This window comes from Marmota marmota, unplaced genomic scaffold (assembly GCF_001458135.2).
Source record: "Marmota marmota marmota unplaced genomic scaffold, marMar, whole genome shotgun sequence".
Classification (NCBI taxonomy): Eukaryota; Metazoa; Chordata; class Mammalia; order Rodentia; family Sciuridae; genus Marmota; species Marmota marmota.
In genome coordinates, this window is record NW_025999990.1 from 7,278,579 (window position 1) to 7,291,011 (window position 12,433).

Here is a 12,433-nt window from a genome sequence, read left to right on the forward strand (position 1 = left end):
TTTTCATCACGAGGATACACTCATAGTTAGATCCTTCCTGTTGTCTCTAAAGTAATGGTCACTTCCTAAAAAAAAAAACATTAGCAGAGGTCAAAGTGATTTAGGCACCAGCCTATGGAGCATTTTAGTATATGTAACAAGGACTCTGAAGCAAACAAGATGTTTCAAAGTAAGTTAACACTCACTGTTATTTACTGCTTTCTTTAAAGTTTTCTATGTTGTAGCTCTTCATAGAAAACAGAATTTCACATGGTGGATAAATTAATCCCCTCATCAAAACAACTTCTTCAAAGGCTTACTAATACAAGTTATTTAGAAAAAATCTGTTTGTTCAAAAGAAAATATGTTACTTAAATGTGAGGGGAAAGATTGGTAAAGAAGGACCGATTAAAAAAAAGAAATAAGCAAACTCTGGGAAAACCCATCTCTGTCATGAAAGTCACAAATATGGAAAGCAGGACCAGTGAATGATAAGCTAATTAAGCTAAGCCTGGAGCAGCTGGTGCAAGTTCTGGCCAGGTGGCAATGTGGGCAAGTGCACTTCTCATCCTTGTTTGACACTGGCATCCCCACCACGTATTACATACAACATAATCTACCCCTCTCTCCAGAGAGCAGCAAAGTTAATAAAGAATCTATAGGATATCCCTGGCTCCACCCCCTACAAAATGGTCAGAGATGTGGGTGGCAAAACAATTCTCTTCATAAATCCAAGCTGAATAATCAGAAAACTCTCACACATGGTCTCACTTCAGAGAAGACAAAAAGGCCAGCGAGGGGTACCATACAGATGCAGGTGAACACACAAGACAGACAAAGCACTTTACCTGTCAGCCTTCATGAGGAGGTTAGGTGGTAGCTCAATGAGCTGGTTATGCTGCACATCCAAGACCTCCACCGAGGTTCTTTCTAGCCGCTCAGGCAGCCTTGCCAACCGGTTGTGTCCTGCCAGCAGTTTCCGGAGACTACTGTTACAAAATAAGCTGTACAAAAAGGGACAGAAGACAAAAATCCAACTTACTTTAAGCTAATTTGGGATAAAGATTAGAAAATGAGTAAGAGCAGAATACTTTAAAATCCTCCAAAATCTCACATTCATTCAAAGCAACTGCAAGTTCATATAAACTTGGAGATTTAAACTTCAATACTTTCTAGACTTTTAAAAAATGAGGGCAAGGAAAATTATGAAAAGGGATATTGAGCTAAGAAGCTCTTCTTAGAGAAAAACAAGTTTCATAGAGGTAAACACTAAAGAGGTCAATCCAATTTTGTTAGATTCACAGGGTGGGCTTTGAAAGGTTGTATGATTCTCCAAGGTAAGGCTTGTGTCTTATATGGCCCTATACTGCTGGGTGTTCTACCCACAAAGCTACTAAATAAACATAGCACAGCCATCAATCTTTACATAAAGGATCAACATCAAATAAAGGCTTCTTCTAGCCAACTTAAATTTTACAAATGCATCTGAGAAACTGTTACATTTTCTTTCAGTTTTAAAATCATAATCATCTATCCTTTCTTATGCTTCATGTCAATATATTTTTGCTTTCTCTTTGGTTTAATCTTACACCAAGGAAGAGACTCCCTCCTAAAGAGAGCAGAATACCTTTTATCGACTATTTTCTTGTGAGCCTTAAAGAACTGTTTAAAAGATTGACTGCATTTCTTCTAAGGGTTACTGGAACAAAATCAATAATGAATACCTGTTAATCTAATGTAAGTGTGCATTATGACCACTTCAGACTTTTCCAACAGTAATAGAGAATAAACAGGTGCTGGGTTTAAACACAAACATCTGGGAGCTGTGGAAAATGCCAGGTTATAATTTGCATCATGATCACTATAGAGTAAGAATTCATTTATGCTGCAGTGAAAATGAGGCTTCCTCATCCACCTGTTTTCTACCATTCTGATCTTACTGGTAACCCTAATTTTTAAAATTAACTTATTTTTATTTGGTAAGAAAATTATATATATATATATATATATTTATGGTCTACAACATGATGTTTGATATATGTATACATTATAAAATGGCTAAATCAAGCTGATTAATAGGCATTACCTCACATTACCTCACATACCTATCATTTTTTGTGGTGAGAACCTTTACCTTCAGTAATTTTCAATATAATACATTATTATTAACTATAGTCACATTTTACACAAAGGTATCTTAAACTTATTTCCCCTTCCTAACTGAAATTTTGTATTCTTTGACTCACAACTGTTAAAAATCACTCTATATTATGGCATACCTTTATTCACTTTAAATATAAAAATTATATTCTTTCTTACAAAGATGTTAGCAACCTGCCTCAACCCTTCACATTATAGGTCACCACTAAAGATATCTGATTTTACAGGTTTAGACATCAGTGTGACAGGACAGACTATCCAGGCCAGTGTGCAGTCGCTATTGTCACAGGGCAATCTCTAGAATAGTGACTCCAACCCAACAATTCAGGATTTGGAGATATGTATTATTTTTTTCCTTTTATTCTTAACACATGGAAAACTGAAAGACGGGAGTGAAAAATTCTTTATCTTGATTTTTCCAAACAAAACAGTAGATTTTATCAACTACAGCATATTAAATGTTATTAGATTCAGTTCAACTGCTTTTTATGCTAAGCATTATAATACTTTCTTTTCCTTTAATGCATTTCCACTTCTAAATAATAATTTTTGTTAAACTTTCACATGCCTTACTTAGAGAAATAAAATTTAAGTAATAACTCACTGTCTTGTCTGAATAAGACATCAACAATACAGCCCTTAGAAAGTTTGCAGCTAAACACCACAAGAGAAAATAATACATATTGTTTTGTCCCACATTAAACACACACACACACACACAATTTAAATGCTTTGACAATAGAGCATTTGGTATCTGCTTTGAATAAACTTTTAGATTCCCCCCAAAGCCTGAACTGATACACATTCAATCTTAAGATTAATGAACTTTAGGAAGATTGGGTAAAGTATGAGATATCTTGTAATTATTTTAAGTGTGTGTGTAAATATAAAAAATTCTCTTTGGTAGCAAAATAGAGGCCTCAATCACTTATGTGCTGTCTGTTGGATCAAGGGTCAGAAGGGGTAACAGAAGAGAGAAAACAGGAGAAAAGATAATGGTTAAAAAAAAATTGCAACAAATTAATTTCCCCCACTAATAGTAGCCGATTTTTGTTTTCAGTCTTCCTCTTCTAAAAGGGCAAGACATAGACACCCAAACACACACATATCCACACATATCTATCCTTTTGATAATGGTGATGGGCTACACAGGGTCACATAAATGCTCAATTTAACACTCGTGGGCTGAGAGTGATTTCAAATGGATCAAATTTATAAGTATGATGTACAGCTGAAGAACAAACAGAAACTACCTGAGCTGTTTTCAGCAACTGAAAATGTAACTTAGATTTCTTTTATGAAAGATTTTTTTTTTAGGATTAAACCAAAGAAAAACCAAAAAATACATTGACAAGAGGAGGAAAGGGAGAGGTGATTATGATAATAAAATACAACTGAAGAAAATGTAACATTTTCTTAATTGCATTTGTAAACGCTTAAATGGACAAAAGAATCTTTTCTTTAATGATTTTATTCTATCACAGTATTATCTAACAGAAATATAACACAAACTAAGTAATTTTAAACTCCAGTAGTTACATTAAAACAAAGTATAAAAAATGATTCTTATATTGTATTTTATTTGACCCAACATATCTAAAATATTTTATAATGCAATTAATATACAATGTTGTTAATATTTTGCATGTAATATATATATCTCACACTTAGAGAACTTCTAAATTAGAACATGTCACACTTCTCAATTAAAACTCAATAACTCAATAGCCACCTGGCTCAATGATGAGTAACCCCCCCATTATTAGGCAGCTCAACTCTAAAACATTTACTAGGCTTGTCAAGTAGATAGATAGAACAAGAATAAATAAATAAATAAATATATATATATATATATATATATAAAATAATTATATATTTTATACATATATAATTATTCTTGTTCTTTGTGAATACAAATCATATATCTAAAGATCATGTGAAAGTAATCTAAAGTAAAAACTACTCCAAAATGGTGACATGCATTCTACAGTATTTTCACTGATATTCTGGACTGTGCATTGGTAGAAACAATTGACTTTCTCTATTCAGTGATTGGCTAAAAATGTCTGAAATAACTAACCTTAATTGTTGTAGCTACTAGCTTACAAGTGATTACTTAAATTTAAATTATTAAACTAGGATAAGATAAAAAATTCAGTTCCTTAATCACACCAGCCACATTTCAAGTGTTCAACAGCTACATGTGGCTGGACATACCTTACTGGACAGCACAGAAATAGAGCACTTCAGTCCTCACAGGAAGTGTGACAGGACAGTCCTGGGAGAAATTACTCTTTCAGTTATTAATTGCAAGGCTAGTCTAAACAGTCCAATTTTGTTCCACAATTAGTCAACTTGAAAACATTTATCTATATCTATGGATACTAGATATCATAATATGACTATTTTGAAATTCTTAACATTGAAGTGAAAATTATGAAATAAAAATAATAACAAATGTTATGAGAAAAAAGGAAAGAGAATTTCTTGGATCTTCTACTCCAAATGTCATTTCAAGAAAAAAAAAAAAAGAGAGAGAATTGAGTTCGACCTTCAAGCTTTAATGATCTAACAATACCCCCACCAAAGTTATAGTATAAGGGGAAAAATTATTTATAGGAAAGGTAGATATGTTAAGTCAATAGACAAAAGTAGAAGATCCTGAAAAAATTAATATACTAGAGGTGAACCATTCATTTATTTGTTGAGCCTTTGAACATTTCTTTTGGTTTATTTAAAAATTTCCACCAAGCACCATCATTTGGCATGTTTGAAGGCCTGCCTGAGAGTCAAAACCTCAGTCTAGTCTTTACTCCATGAAGACACAGATGGGGTAAAGGCACCAAATAAGGTTTTAAAATAAACTCTTTTCTAGGTTCATAAAAACAAGTTAAACACTAAAATCAGCATTTCTATTCATTGCTCATCTATTTTAAGATTCTCTCACTTGATCCACAATGCTTACCGGGCAGGAAGTTCACATATTTGATTATGGCCAATATCCAAAACTTCTAGTTTTCGGCTTTCACATACCCACTCAGGCACATTTTCTAAGTGGTTTCTAAATATAAAAACACATAGTTATTTTTAAAATTAAATTTGGCCTCAAGTGTGATTCTAAATTCAAAATAATTACAAAGAATAAATAAAACTTTAATGGCATACCAAAACACAATGAGATAAATCAAAAGGATATGCGTGTTCACTTTATTCTCTTATTTGTGAAAGTAAGAAGAAATACAGAACAAGAAGGAACACTGTAAAACCACATGCATCCTCTCTAAAATCCAAATAAAATTAAAATTTAAAAAATCCTAGTTGCCAGAGTACTTTCCTAAAAAATATATAAATACAAGTTAAGGGACAGAATATCTTATACTGAGAAAAATACATGAACACTTCTGGTTAAGTCAAAGAGTCAAATGACATTAGTTTTATTTTCAAATTTGCATTTTTACCCTTTAACATTAAAATACTTCCCAATTCCAGCTGGTATCATGAAAACATATCCATGAATAAAGAGAAAGAGTGAGAAGTGACTTTAAAATGGGACCAGTAGGTATTAGATGGTAATTATAATTACTAGAAATAAGTGAACTGAACTAATGATGACTTTAATTATTAAATAAATAGACCATTAGGCAAAGACAGGCCCTCAAATATGCTAGGTAAGCATTCTCTACCAGTGAGCTATACCCCAGTCCCAACAGATGAACAATTCTGTGAAAATGATGCTTGGGCCAAGGACTGTAAGACATTACAGCAAAAGTGAATATAGTTATGATGTTAGGGTGGTGGGAATTATACATGATTTAAAAATCATGTTCCAAAATCTTGCTACTATATCATTTTCCAATTAAAATATAAAAACAGACAACCCACTTGAATCAAAGTGTGAAATATGATATATCAAGAACTATGTAATGTTTTGAACAACCAACAATAAAAATTAAAAAAAAAATAAAAACAGAAGGCATTATTTTTTTTCCTGTCTAGTTTAGATACACACTGTTCTGGTAAAGATTGACACAATAGGAGAGTAAAAGTATTCCATCATGAAAGTAATCTCAACATACAGAAATGAAAACTCTTATAAATGATTAAAATAACTCAAGAACTTTGTCCCAAGGAACTCTAAGGAACTAGTAAACAGCGTGACAAGATGACAGCTTGGGAGGTGGAGCATGTTCCAGTGAGTGTTACAAAAGGAAGGTGAATGACATCTAAGTGGCAGAATTCAGAAACAAGCGTGACACAAAGTATTGCCAATTCAGGCTGACTTCAGGGTTTCAGTGGGTACACTTATCAATTATATTCTACAAATAAGAGAAAAGAGCTAGCCAGCTCTTTAAAACAAATCTGTTCAAGATGTTTATATGCACCAATGTATGCAAACCTCACTCCTGCACTATTCTTATTTAAAAGGTGAAAATAACTTCCAGAACTGAGAACAGAAAGGAACTTAATCATGTAGTGTCTAACTTCAACTTCATTAAACACAACTGTTTGATGTGTATTTTTGTGGGGAATGCATGAAGCACTCTTCAAAGAATTTTATCATTTTATAATTATAAATATATAATAAATTATAATTGTAATAATTCTTCCAACAGCTAAATACCAACACATTCATACATAACTATGTCTACATTATTAAAATAGCTAAGAATGTGTACTTTCATGATAAAAGGCAAATTCTGTGTATCTTGAATCACACTACAGTTGGGATTACAAACTATGGTGACTTTTAAAAACATGAGAATTTACACATTGAAATGACTTAACAGTCATCACCTTGAAAGAGCCATAGACTCCCAGGAGTCCAGAAATCTGTGGTATTTCTTTTGGAATTTCCTTTAATGTAAATTTCAATCAGTGTATTAAAATTATTAAAGTTTAATTTCTGTAAGTACATGCTGTAGACAGACTCATACCTTTGTGTCATCAGGGAAAAGTGTAAATTAGAATACTTGTGGGTCCTGGAATAGATATAAGCTGCAGAATCAAATTTTCATAAAAGGTAAGATGGTCAACCTATTGGAAAATGTATTCAGAAACCTAAGCTGGCTTAATGGCTATTTTCTAAGAGTACTTGGCAAGAAAATATATGTACAAAATAACAAAGAGGAGGAATCAAAAGAAATATAGTACTCTAAAAATAAAGAATTAGTATTATTTCAGGGAAAGAAGACATGGTTGATATAATTAAAAGCTACTGGACCTTCAAGTCATGACCCTCAACTCAAAATCTTTCAAGCCTAAACATGATGTTCAAACTGAAGTCCAAAATGACACTCTGATTTTTCTTGTATGAGCTACATTACAGTGTACAGATGTATTTTAATGGAGAAACAATCGCATTTTTGAGAAGACCATTAAAATCAATTTTTCATTGTTTACCTTCAAGATCTAAAAAAAGTGTTTATCTTACGAACAGACATAATTATAATTATCCAAACAACTTTAAAGTAGACTCAAGAGTTCTCTGAGACTTGTTTTCTTACCTTGAAACATCCATGTAGGACAGATGATTTGGAACTGGATAAACATCAAGTTGAACTAGTTCTTGGAGAGAAGAGAAAAAAAACAAACCATAAAAACATTACTATCCAAATGACACAAAGACTCTTTATGTATGCAGAATATCATTTTTTGTGTGCTTTATCCTCCACTGTTTAGTTTAGGAACTACAATACATCCAATTGTTCAATATTTAAACCACCGGAAAGTAAGGAAAACTTCTTTAACTTAATCAGAAGATTTTTATTCAGGGATTGAAATAAGTCATTCATTCTATCTTCCTACCTCTCTCCTATTCATTTGCTGTGGCTTTTCTCTTGTTATGTGTGCTAAGCTGTATCTAATAGATTAACCAAATGAGTATTGTCTTTTTAACACATAGGGTTCCTTTCCTAAAGCCAAATACCATCTGGCTTTTGCCTTCCTCAACATATGAACAGCACTCTCTGGAGGGTCACAAATGAATTCCTCTTCTCCAATCTGAAAACTCTTCTTCAAACTTTATGAAATGTGACACCACTGTCCACCTAGGGCTTTGTGGCTTGGACAGAGTCCTTTCTAAATGTCCTGCTGTGTTAAATGCTTGCCAAGTAATTCACAGGTTCAGCTCCTATCTGGTTGCCCACTTGGCCCCAGTCAACTGTGAGGAGCTGATAGGTTAACTTTTCATACCAGCTTTTTTATTTCTTCTAGTTATCATACTTTCAGGCACTAACCTCTGAGAAGATAAGTCTAAAATCCATATCTGTAGTTCTGGCAGCAAATTCCCAATAGCTCACACAAAGTTCATCTCATAACCTGGATTAGCAGAAGAGTGAATCCCTCACTCTCTCCCTTTAATGTACCTATCCAATGCTTTTACTTTAACAGCCTGAAAGCATCACTTCCAACACAATCTCCTCCACTTAAGAATCTCCCCTGGTTCTCTACAGCTTACTATACTAGGTTCAAAGTTTCACTATCTGACTTCAAGCCATGTATCCCACAATAACTGCTATGGAGTTCAGAAATCTGTTTTCTCCTAATTGCTGAAGAAGCCACATTCAGGTTCTTCCCTCCTGTTTCATATGCCTTCACTATCCAAACCCTGTATCTTTTCAGTGCTCAGCCAAACTGATTGTACTAGAACCTGAACCTATTTGAAATTTGGCTCATTTTTCCAGTGAGATGACAGAAGACATTTTTTTTTTAAAAAATGTCCTTATCTTATAGAATCTATGAGCTATGGTTATAATATGCATAAAGCAAGTGCTTGATAAATATTTTTACCATGCAGTAGTAAATATAAGCTTTTATTCAGTTTGCTGATTACAGGGGACTGAGATCTTCACCTCAGCAAATGTATGACCATATGATCTTTTCATTTATGGATTGCCATAATTTTCAAATTCTAAAAAAAAATTTATTAAATGACTGACTCTTGCTTTATGGAGTCCCTTTGGATATATCATTCAGGTTTATCTTATGCTGAGTTGCTTGTTAGTGGAACATGAAACTGCCTGGATTCCACAATGGGCTTTCTTTCACTCTCTAATATTACATCAAAGTCCCTGTAGTTTCACAATTTTTATAAGGTAGCCCAAGAAATTATTCATATTTCCCCCTTCCTACTTTCAGCAGAAGAAACAAACCAACCATAATATTTATCACAATATGAGAAAAACAAATTAGAAACAATAAAATCTTCCCTTTCTGTCCCTTTAAATATAAAGCCAGCTTTCTTCTTTTATGACTTTTATCTTGGTAATATATTTGACATTTATTTTACTAAATGAAGAAAAGGAAATCAATGAGGCAGAGATGATGGCACTGGGTAAATTCTTAAAAACAGTCCAGCTTTGATATGATCTATGTTACATACCATTATAAGAGGCATAGAGTGCTTTCAGGAAATAGCCACAAATGTTTAATGTCACCAATTGATTCCTTTCACAGTGTAGAACTTCAATGTTGTTGAAGATCATAGCATCTAGATCACCAAGTTTATTATCTCGCAAATCAAGCTGAGTGATGTGCTGCAGAAAGTCTACTTCATCTGCTACAAGCTTCCTAATTATGTTCAGTCTTCAGGGGAAAGACACAAACAGAGACTATAATTAACTACAGTGCTATAAACAAATGGCCACACCCTAATACACAAGGGTAATAAGAAAGGATTCAAGCTTCATGGTGTTATAGTTCTCTATGACTTCTTTAATCTCAGCACTGGCTGTGCTTAACTGGTCAGATTCATTGGCCATTTCAGGTACAATTTCAAGAGGTATTAGCCTTCTGTGACACTTGAATGTGACACAATTCCGTGACACAATTTGGGCCACTAAGTCTGGAAGAGGAGCAAGTAATATGAGAGAAAGGTGTAGTGGTCAAGAGTTATCAAGGACTGCCCCTACCAAGTGCTAACATGGAGAGAGTGCTCAAGGATAAATAAGAGCAGTACATAATCACCATAATCTATGGTGAAGGGCCTATTTTACAAACTTTCTAATTCATCACAGACTAGTATATAGTCCTGCTACATATGACTAGCGCATAACTCACACCACATGTGACTAGTTTTAGTCAGATATTATGTCACTGTGACTAAAATACAAAACAAGAACAACTTAAAGGAGGGAGAGTTTATTTGGGGCTCAAGGTTTCAGAGGTCTCAGTCTCTAGATGGCCGACTCCGCTGCTCTGAGCCCAAGATGAGGCAGTATATCATGGGTGAAGGACATGAAAAAGGAAAGCCACACAGCTCGTAGTGGGATTGTGAAGCAGAGAGTGAACATGGGGAAAAGGACCTCAAAGATGAACCCTTCTAGGAAAGGCCACCCCACTGACCCAAATCCTCCAACTATGCCCCACCTGCCCATAGTTACCATCCAGACCATCCATTCAAACTAGGATGGATTGACTAGGTTATAGCTCTCATGATATACTCATTTCACCTCTGAACATTCTTGCATTAACAAGAGCTTTGGAGGGACACCTCACATCCAAACTGTATTACAACTTAACAGGTAAGTTTGACAACACTTAAACTAGCTGACTCCCTGCAAAATGAAATAAGTCTATTGCAAAATACTTCCACGTGGGCTGGGGATGTGGCTCAAGTGGTAGCGTGCTCGCCTGGCATGCGTGCGGCCCGGGTTCGATCCTCAGCACCACATACAAACAAAGATGTTGTGTCCGCCGATAACTAAAAAATAAATATTAAAATTCTCCCTCTCTCTCTCTTTAAAAAAAAAATACTTCCACGTAAAATCACTATACATTTCTAAAATATGAGTCTCAATTTTGAGACATCTCTCATTGTGGAAACGTAGCAAATAATTTGGTTTAGCAGCCCACATTAGAGGACAATTTGAGCAGCTCAGACACAGCCTCACCCTCAGGGGGGTTGTATGCTAGCAGAAGGAAACCAGAGATGAGAGCTGGCGAACCCTGAACCAGAGAATTGATGGCTCTGAGCAAGATCGTACTTGCTTGAGAGGATATGTAATGGAAGCAAATGGCTCAGTTAGGAAACAGCAGCAGCAGGGAAGGAAAAGGAAGGGATGAGAGACAGAAACTGGTATGAAAGAAGAAGTGATCAAATCTGGTGAAAAACTCGAGTCAAATGCTTTGTGTCTGGGTAGCTATCAAGGTGCTACTGCTATCAGCAAAAAGTGAAATCAAGGGGAAAGACCCAATTGAGTAAAGAAAGAAACTGAACTCTGTTCCACATGTATTTTATTAAATATGTCAACAGAGAAACTAAAGAGAAATTATTCAGTGGTCAGCTAAAGTGAAATTGATCAAGAAGAGAAAGAAGAGTTAGGAAAGATTGGGGAAGAGAAATACTGAGGAGAGAGAACCAGGTAACAGGCAGATGAGGATGAGTATTAATGATGCCACAGAATAAGCAGCATTAGACTAAAAACATCAGTTTAAAGCAACAGAATAAGATTAAAAGAAAAATGACTATTAATATAATGCAACATTTCCATTTGAAGGAAACTCAAATAATAAAAATCAGTCCATTGTTTAGTGAAATTCCCCTTAAATTATTCTACTAGCTTCAATTTAAAGTATTAAGGCAGAATTACAAGAAAGTATAAGCAGATGTTTCCCTCCTCAGTTCAGGACCTGGAGAGAAGCAGTTATCCACTCACAGTCATTCAGCATTTATAGAATGTCCAATGTCTATTCTGCTATTTAAATATCTTATATCTGATATCATTGAAAGACTCGGGCTAGAGCTTAGAAATCTGAAGAATTCACAAAGCTTTTAATGAGAATTGTTACTTCTAGACATCAGATTGATCTTATTCATAAGCTAATTCAGATCAAGAAAAATGCTATCTTCTTATATGAGTACCAAGTATCCTAGAAATCATCTCAGGTTGTCACCTAAGGTCAGTGAAACCCATCACCTCTTGCTCTACAAAATTTATACCACCAGTGTATGTGTTGAAAAAGGCCTAAATTCGACAATAGGAGGGTTTTCTGAATCCAAGTCACTCAGGGGCAAATAACATTCACAATTTGGAAAGAAAGTTAACAAGATAAAGTGTTTAGTTCCCTATCCTGTCCCATTCCAAAAAAAATTCAGAATCAAATAAATTAGAACTATTTGTAGTCCCCAAATTAAAAATTCTAGATCTGCAAATTACTAACACTACCCTAGGTGGTACAGGCTTGATCGCTTCAGTCTGAGAAAAGTTGAAGTAAAGTAGTTCTTGTAGAACTGGAATATGTGAGTTTAACAGGCCAAACCACATGAAGGGAGAAAAGAGGGGAGGCACATGAT

The 12,433-nt window shown here is 34.5% G+C and overlaps 1 protein-coding gene across 1 annotated transcript in view; it reads right to left on the reverse strand.

Moving 5' to 3' along the window:
• The window catches only part of Phlpp1 (PH domain and leucine rich repeat protein phosphatase 1), a gene marked incomplete at its 5' end in the record, with an annotated part of 222,766 nt that overhangs the window by 45,515 nt on the left and 164,818 nt on the right, over positions 1 to 12,433 (reverse strand). Inside the window, 4 exons of the mRNA XM_015482324.2 lie at positions 828 to 983; positions 5,105 to 5,200; positions 7,644 to 7,704; positions 9,521 to 9,723. Of these exons, the coding sequence (XP_015337810.2) occupies positions 828 to 983; positions 5,105 to 5,200; positions 7,644 to 7,704; positions 9,521 to 9,723 (516 nt within the window). The remainder of the gene's footprint in view (positions 1 to 827; positions 984 to 5,104; positions 5,201 to 7,643; positions 7,705 to 9,520; positions 9,724 to 12,433) is intronic.